The sequence below is a fragment of the Plecotus auritus genome, assembly GCF_963455305.1.
Source record: "Plecotus auritus genome assembly, chromosome: 7".
NCBI classification, from domain to species: domain Eukaryota; kingdom Metazoa; phylum Chordata; class Mammalia; order Chiroptera; family Vespertilionidae; genus Plecotus; species Plecotus auritus.
In genome coordinates this window covers 69,069,421-69,096,683 of record NC_137774.1, presented here as the reverse complement: position 1 = coordinate 69,096,683, position 27,263 = coordinate 69,069,421, and the positions used below count along the sequence as shown (strand labels likewise).

At 56.1% G+C, this 27,263-nt stretch overlaps 5 protein-coding genes across 9 annotated transcripts in view; 2 read left to right on the top strand and 3 right to left on the bottom strand.

Moving 5' to 3' along the window:
• AXIN1 (axin 1) overlaps positions 1 to 1,690 on the top strand; it is a 94,068-nt gene extending 92,378 nt beyond the window's left edge. For all 3 annotated transcript variants that reach the window (XM_080681630.1, XM_080681628.1, XM_080681629.1), the window contains one exon: positions 781 to 1,690. In XM_080681630.1, the coding sequence (XP_080537756.1) occupies positions 781 to 907 (127 nt within the window). In that variant the 3' untranslated portion in view covers positions 908 to 1,690. The remainder of the gene's footprint in view (positions 1 to 780) is intronic.
• A 345-nt stretch (positions 1,691 to 2,035) lies between these two features.
• Positions 2,036 to 5,290, bottom strand: PDIA2 (protein disulfide isomerase family A member 2). Of its 2 annotated transcripts, XM_080682748.1 has the most exons (11): positions 5,018 to 5,290; positions 4,208 to 4,414; positions 4,003 to 4,136; positions 3,786 to 3,923; positions 3,600 to 3,716; positions 3,382 to 3,507; positions 3,115 to 3,312; positions 2,901 to 3,021; positions 2,639 to 2,820; positions 2,283 to 2,393; positions 2,036 to 2,158 (listed from the first exon to the last, which is right to left on the bottom strand). In XM_080682748.1, exons 1-11 carry the CDS (start codon positions 5,232 to 5,234, stop codon positions 2,114 to 2,116), a joined length of 1,596 nt encoding a protein of 531 aa, XP_080538874.1. In that variant the 5' UTR covers positions 5,235 to 5,290; the 3' UTR covers positions 2,036 to 2,113. The 2 variants fall into 2 exon arrangements, with proteins under 2 accessions (XP_080538874.1, XP_080538875.1); XM_080682749.1 differs by lacking the exon at positions 2,036 to 2,158 and having other exon boundaries at positions 2,184 to 2,393; positions 5,018 to 5,244.
• An 80-nt stretch (positions 5,291 to 5,370) lies between these two features.
• ARHGDIG (Rho GDP dissociation inhibitor gamma) lies at positions 5,371 to 7,921 on the bottom strand. 2 transcript variants are annotated; one of them, XM_080682750.1, is made up of 6 exons: positions 7,708 to 7,921; positions 6,443 to 6,622; positions 6,280 to 6,363; positions 6,020 to 6,096; positions 5,873 to 5,936; positions 5,371 to 5,788 (listed from the first exon to the last, which is right to left on the bottom strand). In XM_080682750.1, exons 1-6 carry the CDS (start codon positions 7,778 to 7,780, stop codon positions 5,589 to 5,591), a joined length of 678 nt encoding a protein of 225 aa, XP_080538876.1. In that variant the 5' UTR covers positions 7,781 to 7,921; the 3' UTR covers positions 5,371 to 5,588. The 2 variants fall into 2 exon arrangements, with proteins under 2 accessions (XP_080538876.1, XP_080538877.1); XM_080682751.1 differs by having other exon boundaries at positions 6,443 to 6,610.
• Positions 7,922 to 8,088: 167 nt separating this feature from the next.
• Positions 8,089 to 24,367, top strand: RGS11 (regulator of G protein signaling 11). The gene is made up of 17 exons (XM_080682753.1): positions 8,089 to 8,196; positions 10,665 to 10,761; positions 10,838 to 10,888; positions 11,092 to 11,198; positions 12,122 to 12,173; positions 12,288 to 12,346; positions 12,576 to 12,652; positions 12,868 to 12,949; positions 14,465 to 14,533; positions 15,577 to 15,606; positions 15,683 to 15,744; positions 15,862 to 15,975; positions 16,074 to 16,189; positions 16,321 to 16,408; positions 16,496 to 16,634; positions 22,284 to 22,366; positions 23,401 to 24,367. The coding sequence occupies exons 2-17, from the start codon at positions 10,665 to 10,667 to the stop codon at positions 23,522 to 23,524; spliced, it is 1,350 nt and encodes a 449-aa protein (XP_080538879.1). The 5' UTR covers positions 8,089 to 8,196; the 3' UTR covers positions 23,525 to 24,367.
• Positions 22,625 to 23,342, bottom strand: LOC308255385 (DAZ-associated protein 2-like). Its single transcript, XM_080682752.1, has one exon. It carries the CDS (start codon positions 23,315 to 23,317, stop codon positions 22,811 to 22,813), a length of 507 nt encoding a protein of 168 aa, XP_080538878.1. The 5' UTR covers positions 23,318 to 23,342; the 3' UTR covers positions 22,625 to 22,810.
• Positions 24,368 to 27,263: the final 2,896 nt, after the last annotated feature.

The following is a 27,263-nucleotide window of genomic DNA, read 5'->3' as shown; positions in this document are numbered from 1 at the left end:
GTTAGCAGGAGCACCTTGACGTGTGAGGTGTTGATGGCCTCAAGGCTCCCAGCCCCAACTCCCAGCCTTAGGTGACTGAGGCCTCCAGGTCAACCGAGGGGTCTGGACAGTCCTTGCCTTAAAAGTGGGGAAGCCAGCCCAAACACAATGGTCTGTCTGTCCCCATGTTAGTCTGACCTGGGTCGCCTTTCTCCAGCCTTCTGACTCAACCCATTTTCACTAGATACAGAATCCAGGACCCCCATTCCCAGGGTTTGCCGTGGGCTGCTCTGCCCTGCCAGCCTAAGACTAGCCCCTGAAGGCTCCTGAGTGAGCACTGTAGGAGGAAGGGCCACATGGGGTCAGCCCACTGCAGCCTGGGGTGTGTGAGTGGTGAGAAAGTGCTCTTTGGAGGTAGAGGGTGGTGGCCACTAGAGGAGGGCCCAAGCTCCGCTGGCCTCTGCTTGGGCCTTAGTGGGGGCACATCACCCTGATGGAGATGGGGGATGACAGGCTCAGCCCTTAGGAAACAGAAACCGCAAACCTGCCTATGTCTCCCCCATAGCATCCTAGAAACCAGTGGTCACTGTACTGTTCACTGTCAACTCTCTGGCAAGTGGGCATCAGGCAGAACCAGCTCGCATGCCCTGCATGGTGTGTTTAGAATGTGGCCACCAAGTGCTGTGCATGTGTGGGACCATGGGGCCACCGGGCTAGAAAGTCGGGAGGCCCCTAGGGTGTGGGGGCGTGGGCAGGAGAGGAGTGGACAGGCCCTCATCTCCTCTCACCCCCGTCCCCCAGATACTACTTCAAGAAAGTGAGTGACGAGTTTGACTGTGGAGTGGTGTTTGAAGAGGTTCGGGAGGATGAGGCCATCTTGCCTGTCTTTGAGGAGAAGATCATCGGCAAAGTAGAGAAGGTGGACTGACCCGCAGGCCAGGCCTCTGCACCAGGCGGGGCCCTCACCAGGTGGGGCCCTCATCAGGTGGGGCGGGGATGGCCACACTGAGAGCAGGAAAGGCTGTGCCATGTCAGGTGCTCTCATGTGTATGCAAACATGCGGCTTCTCCTGTGAGGCCAGGGACTGCCTGCCCCATAGCCACCCACCCCTTTGGTCCATCTGTGTCTAGGTGAGCAGGGGTCCCGCTGAGTGGTCCTACAGGTGTCTGTCCTGCTGCCGACAAGGAGGGGGCCCCGTCCACTCCTCCACAGCACTACTATGAGAGTCCGCCCAAGCAAGCAGGGAGCAGCCCCCTGTGGGGCCGCCTTACTGACCCTCCCCAGTGGATCCCCGCTGCTAACCACGGGCCAACCCCCTGGCGCCTCCCCCAGGGTTCTGCTTCTCTCTCCAGTAATTGCCCACCATGCCCTACTCTGGTCAGGGCCAACTCAGGCTCGGGGTTCAGGGGGCTATTAGGGGTCTCTAAATTGTACATGTCACCGAGTGCCTTCAACACAGCTTGTCTCTTGCCTGCCACTGTGTGGATCCGGCGACGGGGCACCTCAGTGCTCCCTCTCCACCCTCAGTTTCCACAGCGCCGGCTCAGCGGGTCCCGGGCTCTTCCTTTGTAAGGGCCCATGTAAATATGTACATTTCTCAGGCTAGGGCTAGCGGGGGGCTGCCCCGAGCCCATTTTTCATGCGCTGACTTGTACAATGATCTTTTAAAGGTACTTGGATAATAATGAAATAAAACCAGTTTTGAACCATCCGTGAGTGCACAGATCTGTCGGTGGGGTCTGGTGAGTGGGTGCGCCATCCTCAGCCCAGTTTCCAGCACATGTGACCCATCTCCTCTAGCCTGGCCTGGTTATGCGCAGCCCATATCAGGCCTCAGCAGCAAGACCCATGGCATCCAAGGGTCTTGGGAGTAGGGTGTCTTGAGGAGCCAAGATGGCAGCAACACCATGTGGGGATCTAGAAGCATACCTAAGCCAGGGATCCACTGAGGAGGTCTGGGGGCAAGGGCTAGGCCCCATCCAATATGGAACCCCAAGAGGCTGAGATCTGGCCAAAGCCAAATGGGGGCCAGCCATGCTCAGGAACCACACACAGTCCAGGGCCAAAACTCTTTATTCAATGCCCACAATTTCCCAGGCACCGAGGAGATGGCTCCCCTGCACTGATGGGGTGGCTACAGCTCCTCTTTGAGATCCACGGTGGAGTTGGCTATTGTATCCTGGAAAGGGTCACAGAGGCCCAGCTGGAAGTTGTGCCCTTAGCCCAACCTTGCCCAATCAGTCCCATAGCCACCCATCCGAGAGCATGTCCGAGGCCTGGAACCTTGGAATAGAGGCACTCACCGGGAAGGGAGCTGAGGCCTCCTCAGTGGGCTCCTCTTCGGGTAGCTTGCCCCCATTGTCCAGGAACTTGGAAAAGGTCTCCAGGTCTCTGGCACCTTTGTATTCAATCACCTGAGGAGGGTTTGGAGGATACACCATGTCCTGCCCAGACCACACCCAGTCTAGATTCCACTGGCTAAGGCCCCACCGTACCAAGACCCTTTCCTGCCCCCAGGCCACACCCTATACTAGCTAGGCCTTGCACTCTAAGACCACACCCCATCCCAGAGTGCACCTACTAAGGCCACACCCGGCCTTGCCCCATCTCCATCTAAGGACTCAGACATCAGACCAAGGAAGATGGGGTCCTGCCTCACCTTCCGACCCTGCCCTGCTGGGAAATACTTGAGGGTGGGAAAGCCGTGCACAGCAAAGACCTCCAGTTCATTGGCCGTGGCATCTAGCTCGGCAATGATGATGTCTTCGTGGTCCCTGTACTTTTCGGCCAGTGCCTCCCAGGTTGGTGCCATCTCCTTGCAGTGGGTACACCATGGGGCATCTAGGACAGGGGGATGTTGGCACAGCCAGCAGGACCCCGTACTGCCCACCTATCCACTGTCTACTGCCCCCCACACTCACAGAACTTGATGAACACATTCTTGGTTTCGTCAAAAGCCACCTGCTCGAAATTCTTGCCCACAAGAGTCTTGACAGGATGCTGGTCCCAGTCAGGGGGGACCTCTTGACTCAGAAGATAGGGCTGGGGGGAACCGGGCCAGGCACTTTGTTGGGGATCTCTCCTGAGAGCTGCTGCTCCCACTCCCACACCCTAGGTGGGCCATCCAGCACAGACCTTGACCTTGCCGCTGAGGACTGAGTGGCAAAAGGTGGTGACCCAGGCTGCAGTGACCGGCCCCCTGTCAGCAGGCATGTACTTCTTGGTGGTCTCCATGTTGATGAAGCGCAGGGTGGGGGCCTCCTCTGCCCTGAGCCCGAAGTACTGTAGCACGTGGTTGTTGTTGGCACTCACGTCCACTACCACGAACAGCACCTGCCAACAGGGAGTATGCACTGGGCACTGGCCTCCCCACCGCCCGCCCCCAGCCCATCCAGCCAGTACCTGCCCCCGGAATGGGGGAGCTGCCTCCCTGAAGCCTGCCAGCAGCTCCTGGTGCGGGGCCAGTGTCTGGTTAATGAACAGCAGCAAATGGTTGAGGATCCTGGCCGCAAAGATCTTGGGGGACGTCTGCAGGGGTAAGCAGGGCTCATGGGAGCTGGCTCTGTGGTCACCCTCCCACTCCACCCAATGCCCATTCCTGTACCTGCAGCCCAACTCACCTGGCTGTTGAACTCCGTGACCAGGTGCATGCTGTGCGTGAGGAGGAAGCGGGACAGATCACCCTGGTCCAGGCCCAGCTCCTCATCCACTGGGAAGTCTGCCCGCCCCTCGTCAAACTGGACAACATCAGGTGGGTCAGTAGGAGCCATAGTCCTGTCCCTAACCCCGCCTTGGCCCAGACCCACCTTCTTGAAAAGGACCACGGTGTCCTTGGTGAGGCCAAACTTCTGAAAAAGCTGCGGACGATCAGTAAGGCCAAAGGTCATGTCCAGAGCATCCTGGGCCAGAGCCAGGAAGGTTGCCACGTCCTCATCCTGCAGGTCCTAAGGGGTCCACGTCTGTGAGGCCATCTGGGGCTGCAGGCCCTGCTCCCAAGGCCTGGCCCCTGTGCCACTAGCTCACCTGGAAGAAGCCGATGACCACTATGTCCTGGGCATCTATCAATGCTTGGGCACCCTCTTCATCTTCCAGGCGTGTGGTGCTGGACCCCACCCGCCGCCTCAGCCACTCAGCAATGCCCGCGGCTTCCCGGGGGCCTGTGGAGAGTCCCATTAGCCTGGGCCCAGCCCCTGGCCCACACCACCACACACATGCCGGCCTCCTGTACCAGTATACTCCTCCGGGTTCGTGCGGTTCCCGTTTCGGAAGAACTTGAGCGTGGGGTACTCGGTCACAGCAAACTCCTTGGTCAGCTCTGGCTCTGAAGGCCCATCCACCTTGGCCAGCCTGGTTTTGGCTGACTCTGCTGCCAGCAGGGCAGCTGCCTTGATGTACTCAGGGGCCAGCGCCTTGCAGTGCCCACACCACGGGGCATCTGGGGGACAGGGCCATGAGTGTCCCTGGCCTCCATGCCCCTGGTCGCAGTCCCTGCTCCCGCCCGGCCAGATCTGGCAGACTTGGGATCAGTCAGCTCCAGCATGGAGCATGTCCTGTATACCTCCCTCCTGAGCTCAGCCACACTAAACCCAAGCACCAGAGGCCAGACTACAAGGCTCCCAGGAGTGCAGTGGCCAGCACCTTCCAGACAGTGAGTTGGAGAAGAATCCTCCGTTGCTGCTCCCTAAGGCCGTGCTCCCTGCCATATGCCGCTGACTGTGGCCTGCCAGCTCAATGGCTTTTACATGTGTAAAGGGTTGTAAGAAAGCCACGGAAGAATATGCAAGGTGTGAGTTTTATCTGGTTCTTGACAGTCTAACTGAGGGTCTCCCTTATACCTGTGCCTTCCCTCCCACCTGCTCAAATTGGACCCCCAGACCAGCTCAGCCCCAAGGCTCTGCCTCAGGTGCCCTCTGATGGAGCCAAGTGCCTATCAGGGAAGCCCTTCGAGAGCATAAGCCCCGGAGTCCACGCGGTAGGAGGATGAGCACACTAGGTGACACCTGCAGGTCCCCCAGCCCTGCTGACCCTGTGCACTCACAAAACTCCACCAGCAAGGCAGGGTGCTCCTGCAGGGCCAGGCCCAGGGTGCGGTGGCTCAGCACCAAGATCCCATCCTCCTCAGGAACCTCCTCCTTCCCAGGCTCCTCCGAGGGACCCCCTGGTTCCGGCCCCTGGCCCCGTAGGCTCCAGGCCCCAAGCAGCAGCAGTAGCAGCACAGACAGGAGCTGGCTGTCCATGGCAGTGCCGGGGCCCATGGGGCGGGGGCAGATAAGGGGGCCGGGGGCCAAGCAGCAGTTGCCACGTGTCACCCAGTCCCGGTCACATGAAAGATAAGGCCACAAGGCTCCCCCCAACCCCGGGGGAGGGGAAGCAGACAGAGGCAACACTGGGCACTGAGACAGGGTAAAGTTTAATAGGGCTATTCAGGGCACAGCGCCAGGCCCGGGAGGGGGTGTCCCGAGACAGGGCAGAGGGCATGAGGGGTCTGGTCACTGACTGAGGGGGCTGGAGAATGCTTGGGGGTCCCTGTGCAGTGACTGACAGAGGCAGAGGGAACAAGGACCCCGAGTGGGGAGACAGCTCCCGGGGCAGGGCAGGGGGGTGGATGCTCAGCTCTTCCAGTCTTGGCAGATGTGGAGGCCCCACTCCCAGGAAAGGTGGTCTGCCCTGTCGTCATCAGTGAAGAAGGATGTGACCACGTAGGCGCCCCTCACCAGGGCGCCTCGCGGCGCCTCCTCCACCGGAGTTACAAACTCATACTCCTGGGTTCTTGGGCCATAACTGCCCACCATGTACACAGCCTTGTCCACTAGGGGAGGAGGAGGGCATCAGGGGCTGCCCTCTGCCCACTGGCCCCCGCCCCCAGCCTCCAGGCCCTTCACGCGGCCCTCACCTCGCAGGCCCCTGCGGTAGGTGTGATGCAGACACTTGAGGCCACTGACAATTTCCTTATTGACCTGAGGGACAAAGAGTGTTATGTGGTCCCTCTGGGAAGCTGATCCTGTGGGTGGCTGGCATCGCCCATGACAGCTGCCCTCACCTTAAAGGTGATCTTCACTCTGTAATCAACACCTTCCTTCAGGACGAACACCTGATTCTTCAGTGCAGCCAGCTCCCCTGTTAGGGAAAGTGCAGCTAAGGAACAAACTCCTTCGATGGCTGAGACCCTGCCCCTGGAGCCCCCTAGGGCGACAGTATCTGTGAAGTCTATGTGATGGGTCTGAGGACTAGGGTTTGGGCACAGAGTTCTAAGCCGTCTCTACCCCAAAGATCAGTCCGTGGTTTGCAGCAGAAGCTTACCTGTGAGGTCCATGGTCATGGGCCCGGGAGCCTGCTCAGACATCAGAGTCAGCCTGGTCACCTGCACGTTGGGCAGGCTTGGGTCTGAGGAGAAATTGGAAGTCTGCTGGATGCACCCCCCAATCCCCACCCTGCCCCTCTCACACCCATGGCCCGAGCATACCCACGGCTGGCAGCAGGGGACCCAGAAGCACCCGCTTGTACTTGGCCAGGCTCTCATCGTCTGGGTCCAGCTGCTGGATCTCTAGGAGGCTCTTCCTCCCTGGGGCCCGGTACCCTGGCACAGCCTCATCCAGCACCTCATCTGGCGGCAGCTGCCCCCCTTCCTTTTCTGTCAGAAGGACTGGGGTCAGGGAGGTGAGTGAGCAACTGCTGCCAGCTACCCTGGCATTCACTTGTCAAACGGGAGCCCCCATCTGATCAGGTGGACCTCCCCCTGCCCAAAGAAACTTAAGAGGAAGCCAGTAGGGCCTCAGGGAGGGAGGGAGTGTGGGATTAGGGAAGAAGGTGTGAGCTCAAAGAGGGAGGTGCATGGGGGCTCAGGAAGAGGGTGGGCTCTGGGGGTGGACAAAGGCTCACAAGAGCCAAGTAACGTTCCTGGAGGCATCAGCTGCCTTCACCTGGCCCAGCCATTCGTCTAGGGACTCTGAGGCCAAAGGTGGGGTCAATGAAGACCCCAAATGGGGGACAACTCCAAGGACTAGGGGCCCCACCATTGAGTGGTGACCTCCAAGGTCTTTCCCGGAGCAGAGGCTCTGCCCTCATAGTCCTCTGAGTCCCCCAGTGCTCTGAGGCCTCTTCCCATATTCCCACAATGCTCTCAGAAGCCTCTGGCCCGCCCCTATCAACCTGCTCAGGCAGTGACTGGGGTCTCGGAGGGCCTTCCCACAGTCCTAGGAGTTCCTTCCACAATGTTCCTGTCGGGGGATGGGGAGGGGGGCTCTCTCTAAACCCTCGAGCTTATGCTGTGGGGCCACCTCCCAGTGTCTCCTAGAGCCCCTTCCTCAGCTGGGCTGGTGCAGGGGTCTCTCTAAGCCCTTCCCATAGTGTCTTGGGACAGGGTTTGCCTGAGTCCCTGTACACTGCGCTCCTGTCTTCTCAGGAATCGCCACACACCCTGAAGGAGCCTCAGCCCCACCCAAGGGAGTAGGATCTGTGGAGCAGGTTCCCAGGGGGAGAGGGTCCCTCTATCACCCAGGCTTCACAAGCAGACCCGCCCACTCTTGGCTCCTTTACCGGAGTGTTTAGCCTGAAGGAAGCCCCCCACCCCCGCCAGAGCGCTGCCAGGAGGAACACATCACAACGTCCCCACGCGAGCCCCCAAAGTTTCCACGGGGGAGGGGCCGGTCCCCACCCCAGACTAAAACCGGCCCCCGCCAGAGCCCCCCCGCCCACGTGGCCTCCCTGGCCCCTACCGGGCTGGCTCACCTCGAGCGCACAGCGCCAGCCGGAGCAGTTCCAACAGCTGCGCCCCCAGCTCGCACGCGTCCAGGCCCAGCATGGTGGCCCGCGGCCCGGCCCCGCCGAGAAGCCGCCGAGGAGCCGCCGCCCGGCTTGGCGCTCAGCCCCGGCGCGACTGCGGTGAGCTCATCCCGGCCGGGAGCGCCCCCCGCGCCCAGCGCCGCGCCCGCGCCGCGCGCCCCCAGCCGCTCCGCGGACCCCGCGCAGCTCCGCAGAGACAGACGCGCGTGTCGCCCGCACCGCGCAGGCACCCAGTCGTCCCTGCCTCCGACCCACCGGAACCCAGCACAGCTGCCGCGGACACTGCCGCGGTCACGGTCCCAGCGGCCCACCCGACTGCACCCTGCTCTGGCCACCAGGGCTGCCTTACTCCCAAGGCGCCCGCAGGAGTCGGGGGCTCTCCGGGGAAGCCCTCAGGGCGGGGCCGATAGGGGGCTGGGACGCCCAGTGGAGCAGGTGCGTCCCCCTCCCCATGTCCCCAGGCTCTCATTACCAGTAAGCAGTGCAGGCCGCACCTGGGGCCCAACAGTCCCCCCCCCTCCCCCCGCCGCCCACTCCCCATCCTCGGAGCTTCTGTCTAGGCAGAGGGGACTCCCAGAACCGCCTGGCCTCGGGGCTGGCGGAAGCTATGTGTGTCTGCACAGCCTCCTGGCCCTGCACCCCACAGTCATCAGCACAGAGCAACCAGAGCACACATGCACGGGGCTGGGGTCCCACCCACACAGCCATTTCTGTGTTTATTCACTGGCCTGGGTGGGTGGTGGTGTGGGTTGGGGTCTCTATGCTCTGGGGACCCAGAAGATTCTGAAGACCCCTCCTTGTCCTTGGGGAGAAGAGGACATTGATCCAAAACAGAACCGGGTGGTGGAGTGTTGAGGGGTGGTGGGCAGAGAAGGGGCTTCTGGTCTTGACGCCTAAGCAAACCGTGGAGTCAGCCCTGCGAGGACAGGGGTAAGCTGGACTTCAGGCTGGGACAGCTGGACCAAAGGCCTAGGTCTAAGTGTATCAGGAGGAGATGGAACAGCCTGAGTCCCCTTCTTTCTAGGCCCCCTCTGCCCACTCCTATTTCTGAGGACACCCAGGGATTAGACCCAGTCTTGCCCAAAGGAGCCCCTTTGTGAGCAAGAGGCCAACAGGCCCTGGGGGCTAGGGGACACTTGGGCTTGGGAGGGACTGTTCCCCTCCAAGCCCCAACTGCCCCCAGTCTTTCCAAGACAGGATTCCCCCCTCCCCACGCCCCCCTGCTGGGGCCCATTCCTGTTGCCTTTTCTCTGGGATAAGCGGGGTCAGTCAGGGAAGTTACTTGTCCCAAGGTGAGGGACAGCTCTGGCCTCTGGTGGCCTTCTCATGAGATGTCCATTCATTCAGAGAGGACAGCCAGGCCTGGGTCCAGCCTGACCTCACCTGTGTGGGTGGGGCTGGGTGGGAGTTCACTGAGATCTAAGGCAGGATGGTAACCTGGCTGGAGTAGGAGCTCCCTCCAGTCCCCCTACCCCAGCTCATGCTGGACCTGTCCTCACCAGCAGTGGAAATGGATTCAGATCACATGTCAAAGGCTGCTGGCCAAAGGCTAACCTCATCCTGCCCTGCCCCAAACCCCTGAGGGGAGAGGGAAGGAGGGGGCCTCTTGTTTCCAAAAAGCAGAAATGGACCTGTTTGTAGCCCTTAAAATGGCCCCAGCAAAGGAGGTCTGGGGTGGGGATGGCCAAGAAGTTGGAGGAGGGAAAGGGCTGGAACTGGCCAGTGTGTGTGTGTGTGTGTGTGTGTGTGTGTGTGTGTGATCCTTCCTTCCCAATAAAGGGATCTCTGCCAGTTCCCTAACTGGCCCCACCCAGGTCCTGTGCAGCTGATGGAAAGTGAGCTACCTTCCACCTTCCCCCAATCTCAAAGGACCCCTACCCAACACCCTATGCAGCCACAAATGTCATAGGTGCTGGTGGCATCCACGCGATGACACCCAGGGTATCACACAATCGCAAGCACACCCTCCTAGGGCAGTCAGACCCCTTGTCTGACCCCACAGCCCCCTCCGCCCCTGGTCCCTGCAGGGGTTACAGTAGACCCATTGTCCCCCAACCCAGCCCACCTTCGCCAAAACTTCCCTCTCCTGGAGACCCTCCTCCTCCAGAGCCCCCTCCCCTTCCCTGATCTCTCACCCTCTCCCTGAGTCCTCACCCCTCTCTGAGCTCCCCCCGCCCCCGTCTTCCTGAGCCCCTACCCTCTCACAAGACCCCGCTCTAAGCCCACATCTTCGGGTCCCACCTCAGGGCACCTTTCACAGTCACGCAGCTCCTAGCAAGTCCTCCCTGCGGGGGCCTCAGTTTCTCCCTACGGTAGGGAGAAGCTCCTTGGGGTGGCTGGCCTGGCACCGGCCACTTCCCAGACCCGGAATGGGACCAGGGACCAACTCCAGACCAGGGAGGGTTAACTCGGACGTGGGGCGGGGCAGGGCGGGGCGGGGTGGGGCGGGGCAGGGCATCTCGGATGCCAATACCCCCCAGGGCTTCACCCCTAGCCATGGCCGCTGGCCCTGCGTCCCATGGTGGGTTCCCCCGTGCGCAGATGCCTCACCTAAGCAAGGTGGGTGCTGGGTGAGGGTATTGCGGTCCCCAGGATTTCTGGCATCAAAGCTGGGAGGGGCAGGAGAGGAGTGGGTGCAGGTGAGCGCAAATGTAGACTTTGACCTGGGGATGTTGGCATTTTGTGGGGCAGGGTGAGGCCGCAGAGACCCCAAGGGCTGGGGGTTAGGGGAGTGGCCCTTCGCCTTCACCACGCCCCCACCCATTGCCAGCAAGGCCTGAAATCCCACCATCTGTGTGTGTTAATCTCTGCCCACACTGATCCGGGCAACCAGGTCGGTGGAATCAGGATGTGGGATGGGGGAGGCTGGCTGGGGCGACCCCACAAGTGTCCCCTTTGCCCAGATGGAGCGGGTGGTCGTGAGTATGCAGGACCCCGACCAGGGCGTGAAGATGCGGAGCCAGCGACTGCTCATCACAGTCATTCCACACGCTGTGACTGGTGAGGCTGGGGTGTGGGGGTTGGGGGCTGCCGGCCCTGCCTTGGCCTCCACCACACAATCTCTGCTACTACACAGGCAGCGACCTCGTGGAGTGGCTGATCCAAAAGTACTGCATCTCAGAGGAGGGTAAGGGGGTCAGCTCACTGCCCATCCTGGCGCCTAGCCCACCCTGGGGTCCCAGGGCTAATAAGGCTGGGCCTTCTGGGGCTCAGCAGTTTTAGGGCCAAGCCAAGTGTGTCGGGGAAGGGGAACTCATCCCCAGAGACCCTGCTCAATTCTCCCCAGATGAGAATTTGCCACCCTGCCTTAACCTCCCAACCCTACCCCAGAGGCCCTGCACCTGGGCATCCTCCTGGTTCGGCATGGCTACCTGTATGCGCTGCACGACCCCCGCAGCCTTGGGCTCCAGCTTGATGAAACGCTCTACAGGTTCCAGGTCAGGCTCAACTGGGAGCAGGTGGGAAGCCAGCAGTCCCACTAGGAACTTCTGGAAAAGGTGGGGCTGGGGTGACATCACAGCAGGCCTGGTGTTCTACTGTCCCCTCCCCAAAAGGCCTGCACTGGAAGCTTCCTTTTAAAAAATATATATTTTTTATTGATTTCTTACAGGGAGGAAGGGAGAGGGATAGAAAGTTAGAAACATCGATGAGAGAGAAACATTGATCAGCTGCCTCCTGCACATGCCAACCAAAGTACACGCCCTTGACCAGAATCTAACCTGGGACCCTTCAGTCCGCAGGCTGACGCTCTATCCACTGAGCCAAATCGGTTAGGGCTGGAAGCTTCCTTGTGGTAGAAGGATCAAGTTAAGGGGAGGGGCCTTAACTTGTTTCTCTGGGACCACAGCAGGGCCTCCATAAGGTAATTAGTACGTAGGGAGGATTTTGCCAGCTTCCCCGGGGCTTAGGCCCCTACTCCAAGAAGGAGGCTGTGTGGGCCTGAGGACAGGATCCCTGCACCTCAGTGTGTCTGTGTCCTCAGTCATGATGGAACTCCCTGCCTGCCCTTCCTGTCCACAATAGGAACCCAGGTCAGGCCTGCCTTCAGTCTCTGTCCCTGCCTCCCAGCAGAGACTGTGACTAAATCTGGGGCTTGGGAAGGCCCCACCCACCCCTCCCTGGAGTGAAGGCCCCTGGAGCTGGGTCAGGGCCCCAAGAGGTGAATGGAGCTCAGTTCCAGGTGGGAGAATGGCCGGTGGTCAGCCGAGCCTCCGGGCCATGGACAGACAGGCAGATTCTCTGGCTCCCCATCCCCAGCCAGCCCAGTCTCTTCCCAATGGAGCTGAGAGGGTAGGGACAGCTCCTGGGGTGGGGAAGGCCCAGGAGGTCCCAGATACCCCTTGTTCCCACATGGCACCAGACACCCTATTTCTGGACCAGCACTCTGTGGCCAGCGGCTGAGCTTGACTATGGTGAGTGAGGAAGGGTGGGCTGGCCTGGAACAGCTCCCAGGACCGAGGCCGTTGGGTGATGCACAGGGAAGGAGGGCAGAGTGCTCCTCTGCAGCCTGCTCCCTGTCCTTCCAGCCATCTACCTCGCCAAGAAGAATATCCGAAAGCAGGGGGCCCTGGTCGACCATGAGAAGGTGGGACCCTCACCCCAGGCTGAGTCCAGCCAGAAGAGCCCAAGCCCCACTCATGTCCTTAGGGCCTCACAGTTTGACCAGAGCACACAGCCCAGGCCCCAGGATAATGCAGGCGCACAAACACGCCATACCCTGTGTGTCTCAGTGGGGAGGTGGGAGGGCCCATGCCCCGCCCCTGAGCTTCGCATGGAAGAGGCTTAGCCACTGGAGACCTGAACGCTACCCCCAGGAGCACTATGACCAGCTGCACAGGAAGATCAACCACACGTGGGACCTGGTAGTGATGCAGGCGAGAGAACAGCTGCGGTGAGACCCTCCCCACCCCCCCCCGCCGCCACCCAGCGGGCACAGAGCCCAGACTGCCCAGGAAGCCCAGAGGCACTTAGCTGGGCACTGGCAGCCATGGGACCAGAAACAGTGCCAGGCAGGCTTGGCTGCCTGCCCAGGCCCTGGCCGGAGGGTGGGTGTGGGAGGTGCTATGGTGGGTGCCTGTTCCCCCAACTCTGCCTATCCCTCCCCAGGGCTGCTAAGCAGCGCAGGAAGGGGGACAGGCTGGTCATTGCGTGCCAGGAGCAGACGTACTGGCTGGTGAACAGGCCCCCGGTGAGCCCTTGTGTGGGGAGGGCTGGTTCCTTGGACAGCAGCAGGTCCCGCCGGAGTCAGTGTGTGCGCCTCAAATGGTGGCCCTGGGTGACAGGAGGTTCTAGTCCAGGGGTGGGCAAACTGTTTGACTCGAGGGCCACATGGGTTCTTAAACTGGACCGGAGGGCCGGAACAAAAGCATGGATGGAGTGTTTGTGTGAACTAATATAAATTCAAAGTAAAGGAGCAGAGGGGAGAGCAAGAGAACCCTCCGCTCTTTTGGCTCCGCGGGCCGGATAGAACAGCCGAACGGGCCGGATCCGGCCCGCGGGCCGTAGTTTGCCCACGGCTGTTCTAGTCTGTGGCTCATTAGAACCTAAAGAGCATGAAGCCAGGACTAAGGCTGCCCCCCACTCACAGACCACGGGACAAAACGCTTCTCTCTAGGTTTAAGGGAGAGGCCTGCGGAAGCTGTGGGGGGACCTAAAGACCCGAGGGATGAGGCAAGTGGGGGCGAGGCTTAGCTGCAGCTTCTGAGGGTGCTGGTCAGGAGTCAGGCCTTGCCCAGAACCGCAGTCCTGGCAGGTGGTTTGAGGTCCCCTGACTGTGTGGGGCAGTGGAGAGATGTCTGGGTCCATGTGGCAGTCACAGCAAACCATGAACGGGAGCTCCTGTGGGGAAAAAAACCAAAGAAATAGATTCTGGGAGGCACCAACAGGCCTGATGACTTCTCCAGGAAAATGACTCAATCTTCCATCTGAGGGCCAGGCGGCGGGCCGTGGGAGGAAGGTGGAGTGGGCATGGCCCCAACACTATGTGCATGAGCTGAGGCCGGGGCCCAGGAGTGGGTCAGGCCAGCGGTATGGGTGAGTGGTGCGTGCGGAGGGGCCGGGAGTGGGCCAGGCCAGCGGTATGGGTGAGTGGTGCGTGTGGAGGGGCCGGGAGTGGGCCAGGCCAGCGGTATGGGTGAGTGGTGCGTGTGGAGGGGACCAGGAGTGGCAGCTGGAGCCTCTGGGCAAGTGGACACGAGAGTTCTGACTTGGGCAGAGGGAGGGAGAGGCCAGGCCAGCATGTGTGTGTGAGGACAAGGTGTAGGTCGAGTGGGTTTGGGTGAGTGGAACTGTCTTAGGTGCTTAGGTCTCTGGCTTGAGCAGTCAGGTATATGAAGGTGAGCTTGACTGAAGAGAGGAAGAATGGGGAGGTTTGGGGAGAAAAGTCAAAGATTTCGCTGTAGTGGCAAAGCCAGGCTGGGATGACACAGGAATGTGGAACTCAGGAGCTATGAGCTGGGGGAGGGGCTGGGGAGAAAACCCAGAGTGGCTCTGAGAGGGTGGTCACTTGGGGGTGGAAATGGGCAGAGAGGAGACTCAGGTTTCTGGGTTCCTCTGAGTGTCAGTTTCTATGTCAAAGGGTAACATGTGGGCTCAGAGTTTCAATATATGGGGGTTAGTTGGGGGCAGGAACATAGCTCTAGGGTGGAGTCTTAGCAGCCCATCTGAGCTGTGCTCCCTGCCTCATCTACTCTCCCCTCTGCAGCCTGGGGTCCCGAATGTGCTGGAGCAGGGTCCAGAGCGGGGCTCCTGCATTGCCAGGAGAGTGCAGATGGTAAGACCCCTGCAGGCATGCATGCTCCACCCCCACCCATTCCCCACGCCTAAATACATGCCCCCCGCTCCCCACCCCTGCACCCAGGCCTCCTGCCATCCCCATCCCCATGCACACACCCCTCCCCACCCCCACTCCACCACTCTGGGACTACTTGGGGGCTTCCCCCTATCTGTGCATTCATCTGTCCACTCCATGTGCCCTGTCCCACTCCTGGTCTCACTCTCGCCTCACCCTAGCCCCCCATTCCCAGACCCCCTGCTAACTTTTGTCCTCTCTCACTTCCCACCTGCTGCTCTGGGTGCAAGTAAGTGCGATGGGCTCTGGGGAGGGCGGGGGCCTCTCTCCCAGGCCAGACCAGCCACCTCTCCAAGGCCTCTGCTGGCCTCGGGAACCAACTGCACCAGGACAGGCATGGCCAAACTTTGTAGCAGCAGAGCCCCCTGTTCAAATCCTATGAAACCCCAAACAGAACAGATACATTTAGTACCTTTCTGATAAAGCTTCTTCCTGAGTTCAAAACCATAAGCTCATGATCATAGGTTTATAATTTCCCATTTTAAGGTCAATCCAGGAGGGCTGACACAGAATTGGGAAATCACAGGCACCTGGGGTGGCTTGTGCCTCTGCTCGCTGACCAGTGAGGGGTGTGCAGTGTTCAGAAGGGCCAGCCAGTCCCATGGCCACGCCCCTCCACTTGGCCCACAGGGAGGTGGCAGGCAGGTTCCAAATTCTGAACATGGTGAGTTTGGAGCACAGTCAACAGCCTGGGTTCCTAGTGTGACTCATCATAGTATTTCTCACCTATGTGTTGTTTTTAAAAAGTAATTTAAGTACATTTGAAAATATGGGATAGTGATCATTGGGGCACCTCAAGGCAACTTTGAGAACATTCTGGAAACCTCCAACCTATAGCTCCCTGAAAGCTTCCTGGATAGTCAGACCCTGCCATCAGAGGAGGGTGAGACAGGGGCCTGGGCCATGGTGGGATGTCGGTCCCCAGGGGCCTGCCTTCTAACTGTAGCTTCCCCTGGCCCTTCCAGACCAAGAACACGGATTTCTACAAGCAGGAGGTAGGTCTTGGGGCCGGAACAGGGGAGTGGGCTGGCTGATGCCGCCCTGGCCCTGCTCACAGGTTCCATGTCATAGATTGAGTGCTGCACAAAGGCCCTGGGCAGGATCCGGGTGAAGTCCTCTGTCTGCCTTGAGGCGTGAGTGGGATGGGGGTGGCAGCTGGAGACCCCAAGCCCAGAGCCCAGACCCTTCCTCTAGTGCCCTTGACCCATAACTCCTGCCTGCACTGGCCCCTGGCACCATCCCCACCCCAGGTACCTGAAGTTCAGCAGTCAGCATGGCCCGCATGACCCCATCATGTCGGGGTGCCTGCCCAGCAACCCCTGGATCACAGATGATGACACCTACTGGGCCATGAACGCCCCCAAGTGAGCTGAGGGTGGGAGAGGGGGTCTGCGGTGTTCTTCCCAACTATCCCACCCACCCCACAGTCCTCGTGTTCCTGACACACCCACCCCTTCCCTAGTGTGGCTGCACCCACGAAGCTCCGTGTGGAGCAATGGGGCTTCAGCTTCCGGGAACTCCTGGAAGACCCTGTGGGCCGGGCCCATTTCATGGACTTTCTCAGGAAAGAGTTCAGTGGTGAGATGCCCCCACCTCCTATTTGAGGCCCCAGTGAGGGAGGTTTTTGCCTGGGACTCCCCCCCTACCCAGGTTTCAATCAGCCCTGGCCGCAGCTCAGGTTGGGCCTGACCTGGTGCTTGGACCCCCAGCCGAGAACCTCAGCTTCTGGGAGGCATGTGAGGAGCTGCGCCATGGAGGGCAGGCCCAGATCCCCGCCCTGGTGGACTCTGTGTACCAGTGAGTGCGAGAGGTGGGCCTGGCAGGCCGGAGGGCAGGACTGTGGAGCCTGGACCCACCGGGGCTGTCCCTCGTCCCCATGCACAGGCAGTTCTTGGCCCCTGGCGCTGCCCGCTGGGTCAATATCGACAGCCAGACGATGGAGCGGACACTGGAGGGCCTGCGCCAGCCCCACCGCTACGTGCTGGATGATGCCCAGCTGCACATCTACATGCTGATGAAGAAGGTGAGCACTTCCTCCCGTGACTGTAAAGCCATTTCCACACTTCCTGTGTGTAGATATTCCAGGAAGTTCCTCTACAGGCCTTAGCCGGGTGTGCAGACGCCAGCAGCACACCCAGAACACACAGCTTACTCAGTGTCCTCAAATAGCCAGTCAGGGTCCACACCTGCCCACTCTTAGGTTAGTTTCCGTTGCTGCTATAGAAAATGTCACAAACTTGGTGACTTAGATGAACACACATTTATCCTCCAGAGGCCAGAGACTGAGACGGGTATCTCTGAGCTAAAGTCAAGGTGTCTCGAGGCTGGTTCCTTCTGGAGGCTTTAGGGGAGAATCCATTTCACGGCCGTTCACCCCCATCCCTGGCTCATGGCCCGTCCTCCATCTTCAAAGACAGCAGCGTATCATCTTTTTTTTTTTTTTAATTAAGAAAAAAATTTTAATTGATTTGAGAGAGAAACATCAATCCGTTGCTCCACCATCCAGGCATTCATTGGTTGCTTCCTGTAGTGTGTGCCCTGACCGGAGAGCAAACCAGTCCGCACGCAATCTTTGCACTTTAGGATGATGCTCCAACCAACTGCGCCACCTGGCCAGGGCTTTTTCTTTCTTTTCTTTTTTTAATTAAAATTTATTTTTCAATTATAGTTGAGATACATTCTAATATTATATTAGTTTCAGGTGTAGCAGCAGTGTATCATCTTTAAATCTCTCTCCTCTCTCTGTCTCTCTCTCTCTCTGTCTCTCTCTCTCTCTTTCTCTGATCCCCTTGCCTCCCTCTTTCACTTCTCAAGATCCCTGTGCTTACACTGAGCCCACCCGGATAATCCAGGCAGTCTCCCCATCTCAACATCATCACTTTAATCACATCTGCAGAGTCCCTTTGCCACATGAGAGGACATATTCATAGGGCCTAGGGATCAGGATGTAGACATCGCTGGGCAGCTTTATTCTGTATACCACAGCCTACAACTATTTATCTAATTTTTTAAAATTTGCTTGACTTTGGACCCAAACAGGTTCCATACACTGGTGAATGTCTCTTAAATCTCTTTTTAGAGGACTGTGTAGGTTTCCTCTACATCTTGTAAAAAGTTTTCTGTTTTGTTTGGAAGGAACTGGGTCCTTTGTTCTGTAGTTTCCCATAGTCTGGATTTTGCTGAGTCCCTGTAGTCTCTTTGATGTGTTTCTCTGCCCCCAAATTGGTAGTTGCTAAAAATTGGTAGTTACCATTTAAATCTTGATCAGAAGTCACTTTCAGTTTTGTTGCTTATTTGTTCAGTGTTGTCAAGAATATTTTCTTCAGTTTGGTGTGTTCTTCCATCAGGAGGTACATGAGATTGGCTGCCTCCACTAACAGTCATTGCCCAGACTCGTGATTTCATCAGCAAAGGTCTGATCCCATCACACCTGTTTATGAGCTGAAGCCTCCCCTCCCTGCTCTTTGCTGGCCAGTGGTACTCATATAGGAAAGGCAGATCAATGCTTGATTCCTTCTTTTGTTGTTGTTACTAATCCTCACCCAAGGATATTTTTTTCCATTGATTTTTAGATAGTGGAAGGGAGGGGGAGAGAAAGAGAAACAGATGTGAGAGAGACACACTGATTGGTTGCCTCCCGCACATGCCCTGACCAGGGCTGGGGATTGAGCCTGCAACCAAGGTACACGCCCTTGACTGGAATTGATCCAGGACCCTTCAGTCCAAGGGCCAATGCTCTATCCACTGAGCCAATCCAGCTAGGGCTGATTCCTTCTTTTATTTTTATTTTTTTTAAATAAATCTTTATTCAGATTATTACAATTGTTTCTCCTTTTTCCCCCCATAGCTCCCCTCCACCCGGTTCCCACCCCACCTTCTGCCCTTACCTCCCCCCCACTGTCCTCATCCATAGGTGTATGATTTTTGTCCAGTCTCTTCCTGAACCCCCCCTTTCCTCCTGAGAATTATCAGTCCACTCCCTTTCTATGCCCCTGATTTTATTATATTCACCAGATTATTCTGTTCCTCAGGTTTTTAATTCACTTGATTTTTAGGTTCACTTGTTGATAGATATGTATTTGTTGTTCATAATTTTTATCTTTACTTTTTTCTTCTTCCTCTTCTTTAAGAATACCTTTCAGCATTTCATATAATACTGGTTTGGTGGTGGTGATGAACTCCCTTAGCTTTTTCTTATCTGTGAAGCTCTTTATCTGCCCTTCAATCTGAATGATAGCTTTGCTGGGTAGAGTAATCTTGGTTGTAGGTTCTTACTATTCATCACTTTGAAAATTTCTTGCCACTCCCTTCTGGCCTGCATAGTTTCTGTTGAGAAATCAGCTGACAATCGTATGGGTGCTCCCTTGTAGGTAATTAACTGTTTTTCTCTTGCTGCTTTTAAGATTCTCTCTTTGTCTTTTGCTCTTGGCATTTTAATTATGATGTGTCTTGGTGTGGTCCTCTTTGGATTCCTTTTGTTTGGGGTTCTGTGCGCTTCCTGGACTTGTAGGTCTATTTCTTTCACCAGGTGGGGGAAGTTTTCAGTCATTATTTCTTCAAATAGGTTTTCAGTATCTTGCTCTCTCTCTTCTTCTGGCACCCCCATATTCTGATGTTGGTACGCTTGAAGTTGTCCCAGAGTCTTCTTACACTATCTTCAACTTTTTGGATTATTTTTTCTTTTTGCTTTTTCGGTTGAGTGTTTTTTGCTTCTTTGTATTTCAATTCTTTGACTTGATTCTTGTGTTCCTCTAGTCTGTTGTTGGGTCTCTGTATAATATTTTTTATTTCAGTCAGTGTATGTTTAATTTCTAGTTGGTCCTTTTTCATATCTTCAAGGGTCTCGTTATATTTATGGCCTTTTCTAGGATATTCTTGAAAAGTCTTATAACCGTGGTTTTGAATTCTATATCCAGTCGTTTGTTTTCCTCCATTTCTTTCGTTTGTGATCTGTTTCTTTGACGCCGCATTTTCACTGCTTCCCTGAGTTGGTAGGGTAGATTTGTGTGCTAGGTTTCCTATATGGCCCAGTGGGTCTGCCTCCCCAGTTAACCTGAGGTGGACACTCTTGGTGCACCCCTTTGTGGACTGTGTGTACAGCCTTGTTGTAGTTAAGTCTTGATTGTTGTTGGTATCACTGGGAGGAACTGACCTTCAGGCCAGTTGGCTGTAAGGATCAGCTGCGTCTACACTGGGAGAAATTCTGTGCTAGAGACAGCCTTATAGGATTAGACTTGCCAAATTGCAATAGCCTCTGTGCTCAGCTTGGATGGGGTGGAGTCTGAGGGCGGAGCAGACAGCCTTGGCTTCCAGTCAGCCTTGCCCTTGTGCGCACGCGCCTTCAGACCTTCCCCGGCTCCCGAGTCTCCGCCCGAGAGTCCAGATTCCCCCCACAAGAGCGTGGGTCCCCAGGGGCTCGCCTGGAACTGGGGTTCAGTGCAGTCAGAACTGGGGCTCAGTGCAGTCAGGAGCTTCTGACTCCCTTCCACTAGGGAAAGCCTGTGGCAACCTCCGCAGCCTTTGTGCGCACTGGCATGCGCGAGCCTCCACACCTCTGCCTTCCCTGGCTCCCGAGTCTCTGCCCGAGAGTCCAGAATCCCCCCCGTAAGAGCGTGGGTCCCCAGGGGCTCGCCTGGAACTGGGGTTCAGTGCAGTCAGAACTGGGGTTCAGTGCAGTCAGGAGCTTCCGACTCCCTTCTGCTAGGGAAAGCCTGTGGCAACCTCCGCAGCCTTTGTGCACACTGGCACGCGCACCTCCAGACCCCTGCCCGCCCAGGGCTCCCCCGGGTCTCCCCCGGGGTCTCCGAGTCTTCGGGTGCCTTTCTCTCTACCTGACAGTCCAGACTCCCCCTGTATGAGCCTGGGTCCACGGGGTTTCGCCCCGGACTGGGGTTCAGTGCAGTCAGAACTGGGGTTCAGTGTGGTCGGGGACTTCCTTCCCCCTTCCGCCAGAGAAAGTCAGCCAGGCTCTCAGCCGCCCTTCCCTCTGCGTGCACAAAGACCCTTTGCCATACCTCCAATTCTCTGTGAGCTTTTCTCTTTCCTTCTAGTTGTAGAATTTTCACTCAGCCAGCTTTCCTGTGGTTCTGGATGGTGTCTGTTCTGTCTTTTAGTTGTAGTTTTGAAATTGTTGTGCGAGGCAGCAGTTTAGGTGCTTACCTGTGCCACCATCTTGGTTTCTCCTCTGATTCCTTCTTTTAATTACCACTTATCAAAATAATGAGTTTGACCCTGATATCCGCCGAGGGAGGTCATGAGGTTTCAGTGTTTTTAATACCATCACAAATTCACATTTTCACTGGATTTAATGGGTTTAAATCCATGTCAGTTTTTTTTTCTTTTTATGTTTTTATTGATTTCAGAGAGAGAGAAACATCAATGATGAGAAAGAATAATTGACTGGCTGCCTCCTACACGCCCCCAACAGGAGATCAAGCCCGCAACCCAGGCATATGCCCCTGACCAGAATCAAACCTGGGACCCTTCAGTCCACAGTCCGACACTTCTATCCACTGAGCCAAACCAGCTGGGGCCCATGTCAGTTCTTATTCTTATGTGATATTCAAAGTTCTCTGATGTGTCCCAAAGTCAATGGTGACTTCCTTGCTTCCTGGTGTGATACTGTCCAGGTTCATCCTGCTCCAGACCTAGGCCATTTCCCAGTCAGCCCTGGCCCTTTTTCATGGATGTTGTTTAGAAACCTTGACCTGCATACCAGATGTGTTCGTACCACTGGGGTGGTCATCATTTCCCGGCCTTTCAGTGGACAGAATTAGGAAATATGTGTTTTAAAAAGAATGTATTTGAATCATACTGACACTTGTACTTCAGGTTCAGGATTAGACTTTCTCTACCTCCCTGATCTTATTTCTCTCTTTTTTCACTCCCACTGAAAATCTTGGTTTCCAACAATACTAATTACTCATTTGCTTTCTCAAAATCCACTCAGTAGTCTGAACTGAACGACACACAGCACCATTTACCATACAACCGCTAGAAATGGTTTCCTTTTTTCCTCTTTTGGTCCCTTGTATGTGTCCTATTTGGGACGTCCTCTTGAACGGCTCTGTCATTATGTGTGGTTAGGATGGTGTCACCCCTGGATATCCAGCTCCAATTACGACCCTTTACTTCCAATGTTTGGGGATTGCTTACTTATTTTATAATTATGTGAAATATCTAGTTTCAAAACCCAATCTGTAAAGCAGGGTAAATTCTAATAAATCTAGCTTTTATTGCTGCCCCCTACCTTTTTCCCTCCTTCCCAAGATAAATTTATATTCATCTTTCTAAAATATAACCAATTAGATTCATAGATTCCTCCCCCACTTGTCTACTGTACAGTTCCTCTTGCCCTTGTTAGTCGGCTCTGTGTCCTTGCCCTCACTCTACGGGGCAGACAGCTGCTCTGTATTCCCTTGCAGGAGGCACCCTGGTTCACTCCTCCATGTGTGGGTGCCGGGCTCTTGCTCATCTTTGGCTGTTAAATGGCCCACTTGGAAGGGAGCCCAGGTCCCTCCGAGTCAGCTGACTTGGTCAGGGCAGGTCTTGGGTGGCCACCTCCAGCACTGTCCACTGAGAGCTCCGAGGGTCAGAGCAGTGGCAGGCTGCGGTGAGGGCAGCTGAGAGGGAGAAGGCGGAAGGCGTCAGGGTTGACAACCATTTCTTACAGGACTCCTACCCGAGGTTCCTCAAGTCGGACATGTACAAAGGCTTGCTGGCGGAGGCCATGATACTCCCGGAGACAAAGAGACGGTGAGCCTCGGTGGTGCCCTGTGCCCAGGAGCTGTGAGGCGGGACTCTTTTTTTTTTTTTTTTTTTTGAATAATTTGGCAACTTTAATTCTTAGGAAGATCAAAGTTCCCTCCAAACCTAATTTGATGTTTTATTACTAAAAGCAAAGACCAGTATGGTACAGTATTACTCCAGAGGAATTAAAGATCTTTAGGGCTGTTTCACCCACATTCATTTTATGAATGGATACCTCCCCTACCTCAAAATGCTTTAGGGAGGTACTGCTACCATTACATGGTTCCTTATTAAGTTTGAAAAGTGCCTGAAAGTTTGGGCACCAGAAAGACACCCCAACAACATGTGTCTTAAACTGCAACTTCAGGTTAATATAACTAAAGCAGTTACATTGTGAGAAGTGCTGAAGGTATGTGATGTCTTTCCCGGCACAGAGGTGGCCTTGGGTCTTCACCAGATGGTGTAGCCACCATCTGAACCACCCATGAAGAAGTTCCCCTTCCGCTGAGTTACGAGGACATTGGCTCCCTGCATGACTGCAAGCTGAGCAGCATTGGGAGGGCATCCAGGGGGTGGAGGAGGAATGGTGCCAGCAGTAGCCCCAGCTCCAAATCTGGCACCTGCATCATACCTGCCTTCCACCAGCACTGTTGAACCAGGTGGATAGATGGGGCCAACTGGATAATAAGCCATGGGGATTGTGGAGCCTAAAGGTCCAACAGCCACAGACTGGGCCATGGGAAGATACAGTGAGGCGCCAGGAAATGCAGCTGACATGGTGGGGACGGTGGCAGCCCCTGGGTGCACAAAGCTCGGACGATAGAGCTCTGAGTAGGCGGGTGGAGCATCCGTATAGGGTGGAGCCTGAGGGAGATGCAAGGTCTGAGGGTACACTGGCTTCCCTGGAGGCTGCACAGGGTAGGTTGGCTGCGTTGGATATTGACCTTTGCTGTTCATGGTGGCTGCGGGTCTGGTTCCGCTCGGCTTCCAAGGCGGGACTCTTGACGCCGCCTTGCACTGAGGCCCCTTCTCGCCTACAGAGTGTTCCCGTTCATGTGGAAGCCTCGGCATTCGAGCCTGAGCCCTGCTCTCCCTCCTGCTTCTGCTTCAGTGGAACCTGCAGCTGCTGCAGGTGGCCCTGGGGGTGGTGATGGAGAGGCATAGGTGGGCCTGAGCCTGGAGGAGGTGGTTCCACCCCTCGCCTCTCATCACCCTCTTCTCACCCAGGGTCCTGGCAGCTGCCGAGACCCACAGCATGGGCATCCCCTAGTGCACAAAGGGTGTGGCCTTGCTGTGGGGCACACAAGTCAGACTTCCCAGCAGGGATTGGTCCAGGTGCTGACTACCAGGGAGGGGGTGTCATTGGCCGAGCTTGGGTCACCTGGAGAAAGGTGGGACGAGATGGGCAAACCAGACCAAGGCCACGCTCCTGGCATGTCACCGTCTTCAGCTCCTGGTGCCCACCTCCCACCTCCAGACCATTACATTAGCAGGCAAGCACCTGGGAGCCAGAGGTAGACAGCAGGAGCACTTGTCACATGGGGAGGAAATGCAGGCTTCAAAGCCAAGTTACCCACTCCACTTTGCTCAGTGTGACCCCAGTGGGGACTCTACACAGCCCCCTAAATTTCGCTGGGGCTGGGCTCAGCCTTCCAATGAGTACAGAGCTGTCTCCACAGATATTGCCCTATCACTGCCACTGTGTATGTCCCAGGCCTGTCCTGAAGGTGCACCTCCGTTTGTGAAGGAACACTGCTTCTTTGGGGGTACAGCTCTGACGGGCTCAGCTGAGGCAGCGCCCACCTCACAAAGCTAGCCTGCTCCTGCCCATTCCTGGCACAGAGATAGAAGACCCTCAGCCCAGGTAGCTAGTTGGTTAGTATTGTCCTGATACACCAAGGTTGCAGGTTCAATCCCTGGTCAGGGCACATAGAAGAATGAACTAATGAATACATAAGTAAGTAGAACAACAAACTGATGTTTCTCTCTCTCTAAAATCAATAAAGTAAAAAGAAAAGAAAGAAAAGCCTTCGGCCCTCACTCTGTGCTCACCTGCTGTGGTCCAAATCGTGGTTTGTGCGTGTGCACCTGCTGTGTCTGTGTATGCATGAAGCATGCAGCGGTGAGGGCAGTGGTGAAAGACCATGTGGGGAGTTCAGGTGTCATGAAAGGTTGTGTGTGTCCACAGAAGAGGAGACAGCCCCCAGGCTGAACTCAAGTTGCACACTGGGGGTGCTTGGTCTTCGCTCTGAGGGATGAGGATGCCCGGGCTCCAGGGCAGAGTGCAGAAACAGTCCAGACTCCTGGGACGGAACCATTGTCTCCTGGGCAGGTTGTGCCCTGAGGCTGGGGAGTTCCAGGGCGTGCGGCATGGAACCCATGGGCCAACTGCTTTGCTTACAAGTCCAGATTGCGGGAGGCCCACTGATGAGGGCACCCCCTGGGCTCGTCCCCCTAACTCCTGCTCACTGTCCCAGGACCCAAACTGGGTGGTCCCTCTCCACAGCTGGCTCCTCTGTCCAGGGCTGTGGACCCCAACCTGGACCCCGAGAGGCCTTGGGCCCCAGCCCCCAGCCCTATTGGCTCCAGGTGATTTTCACTTGCAGACCTGCCTGTCACTTTTCACAGGAACATTTTTTTGGGGGTGGGGGATTTTGGGGTTACAGGGAGTTTTTCGTATTTAAATGTCCACAGGAGGAGAAACCAAGATGGCGGCATAGGTAAGCACCTAAACTGCTGCCTCGCACAACAATTTCAAAACTACAACTAAAAGACAGAACAGACACCATCCAGAACCACAGGAAAGCTGGCTGAGTGAAAATTCTACAACTAGAAGGAAAGAGAAAAGCTCACAGAGAATTGGAGGTACGGCAAAGGGTCTTTGTGCGCGCAGAGAGGAAAGGCGGCTGAGAGCCTGGCTGACTTTCTCTGGCGGAAGGGGGAAGGAAGCCCCCGACCGCACTGAACCCCAGTTCTGACTGCACTGAACCCCAGTTCCGGGCGAGCCCCTGGGGACCCATGCTCTTACGGGGGGCGTCTGGACTCTCCGGCAGAGACTCGGGAGCCGGGGAAGGCGGAGGACTGAAAGCGCACACGCGCCAGTGCGCACAAAGGCTGCAGAGGTTGCCACAGGCTTTCCCTAGTGGAAGGGAGTCAGAGGCTCCTGAATGCACTGAGCCCCAGTTCTGACTGCAGTGAACCCCAGTTCCTGGCGAGCCCCTGGAGACCCATGCTCTTGTGGGGGGAGTCTGGACTCTCGGGCGGAGACTCCGGAGCCGGGGAAGGCAGAGGACTGAAAGCGCGCGCGCGCACACGCCAGTGCGCACAAAGGCTGCAGAGGTTGCCACAGGCTTTCCCTAGTGGAAGGGAGTCGGAGGTTCCTGACTCCACTGGGCCCCAGTTCTGACTGCACTGAACCCCGGTTCCAGGCGAGCCCCTGGGGACCCACGCTCTTGTGGGGGGAGTCTGGACTCTCAGGCGGAGACTCGGGAGCCGGGGAAGGCGGAGGACTGAAAGTGCGCGCGCGCACGCCAGTGCGCACAAAGGCTGCAGAGGTTGCCACAGGCTTTCCCTAGTGGAAGGGAGTCGGAGGTTCCTGACTGCACTGAACCCCGGTTCCAGGCGAGCCCCTGGGGACCCACGCTCTTGTGGGGGGAGTCTGGACTCTCAGGCAGAGACTCAGGAGCCAGGGAAGGTGGAGGTCTGAAGGCGCGCATGTCACGCAAGGGTAAGGCTGACAGGAAGCCAAGACTGAGACTCCACCCCATCCAAGCTGAGCACAGAGGCTATTGCAATTTGACAAGTCTAATCCTATAAGGCTGTCTCCAGCACCGAACTTCTCCCAGCATAGACACAGCTGATCCTTACAGCCAACTGGCCTGGAGGTCAATTCTTCCCAGTGATACCAACAACAATCAAGACTTAATTACAACAAGGCTGTACACACAGTCCACAAAGGGGTGCACCAAGAGTGTCCACCTCAGGTTAACTGGGGAGGCAGACCCACTGGGCCATATTGGAAACCTAGCACACAAATCTACCTTACCAACTCAGGGAAGCAGTGAAAATGCGGCGTCAAAGAAACAGATCACAAACGAAAGAAATGGAGGAAAACAAACGACTGGATATAGAATTCAAAACCACGGTTATAAGGCTTTTTAAGAATATCCTAGAAAAGGCCGATAAATATAATGAGACCCTCGAAGATATGAAAAAGGACCAACTAGAAATTAAACATACACTGACTGAAATAAAAAATATTATACAGAGACCCAAAAACAGACAAGAGGAACACAAAAATCAAGTCAAAGAATTGAAACACAAAGAAGCAAAAAACACTCAACCGAAAAAGCAAAAAGCAAAAAAAAAAAATCCAAAAAGTTGAAGATAGTGTAAGAAGACTCTGGGACAACTTCAAGCGTACCAACATCAGAATTATGGGGGTGCCAGAAGAAGAGAGAGAGCAAGATACTGAAAACCTATTTGAAGAAATAATGACTGAAAACTTCCCCCACCTGGTGAAAGAAATAGACCTACAAGTCCAGGAAGCGCACAGAACCCCAAACAAAAGGAATCCAAAGAGGACCACACCAAGACACATTATAATTAAAATGCCAAGAGCAAAAGACAAAGAGAGAATATTAAAAGCAGGAAGAGAAAAACAGTTAGTTACCTACAAGGGAGCACCCATACGACTGTCAGCTGATTTCTCAACAGAAACTATGCAGGCCAGACGGGAGTGGCAAGAAATTTTCAATGTGATGAATAGCAAGAACCTACAACCAAGATTACTCTACCCAGCAAAGCTATCATTCAGAATTGAAGGGCAGATAAAGAGCTTCACAGATAAGAAAAAGCTAAAGGAGTTCATCACCACCAAACCAGTATTATATGAAATGCTGAA

Bases quoted from the DNA above. Each gene is read 5' to 3' on its own strand.
- PDIA2 (XM_080682749.1), bottom strand. From the start codon at position 5,234: ATGGGCCCCGGCACTGCCATGGACAGCCAGCTCCTGTCTGTGCTGCTA. The intron at 3,924-4,002 runs GTGAGCTAGTGG...TGGACCCCTTAG, and splicing joins TGGTCATCGGCTTCTTCCAG to GACCTGCAGGATGAGGACGT. The intron at 3,508-3,599 runs GTGAGTTGGGCT...TTACCCCTGCAG, and splicing joins TCACGGAGTTCAACAGCCAG to ACGTCCCCCAAGATCTTTGC.
- RGS11 (XM_080682753.1), top strand. From the start codon at position 10,665: ATGGAGCGGGTGGTCGTGAGTATGCAGGACCCCGACCAGGGCGTGAAG. The intron at 15,745-15,861 runs GTGAGTGGGATG...TCCCCACCCCAG, and splicing joins TCCTCTGTCTGCCTTGAGGC to GTACCTGAAGTTCAGCAGTC. The intron at 22,367-23,400 runs GTGAGCCTCGGT...TCTCGCCTACAG, and splicing joins CTCCCGGAGACAAAGAGACG to AGTGTTCCCGTTCATGTGGA.
- ARHGDIG (XM_080682750.1), bottom strand. From the start codon at position 7,780: ATGCTGGGCCTGGACGCGTGCGAGCTGGGGGCGCAGCTGTTGGAACTG. The intron at 6,364-6,442 runs GTATGCTCGGGC...ATTTCTCCTCAG, and splicing joins TCCCCTGCTGCCAGCCGTGG to ACCCAAGCCTGCCCAACGTG. The intron at 5,937-6,019 runs GTGAGGGCAGCT...TTTGTCCCTCAG, and splicing joins GAGTGAAGATCACCTTTAAG to GTCAATAAGGAAATTGTCAG.
- LOC308255385 (XM_080682752.1), bottom strand. From the start codon at position 23,317: ATGAACAGCAAAGGTCAATATCCAACGCAGCCAACCTACCCTGTGCAG.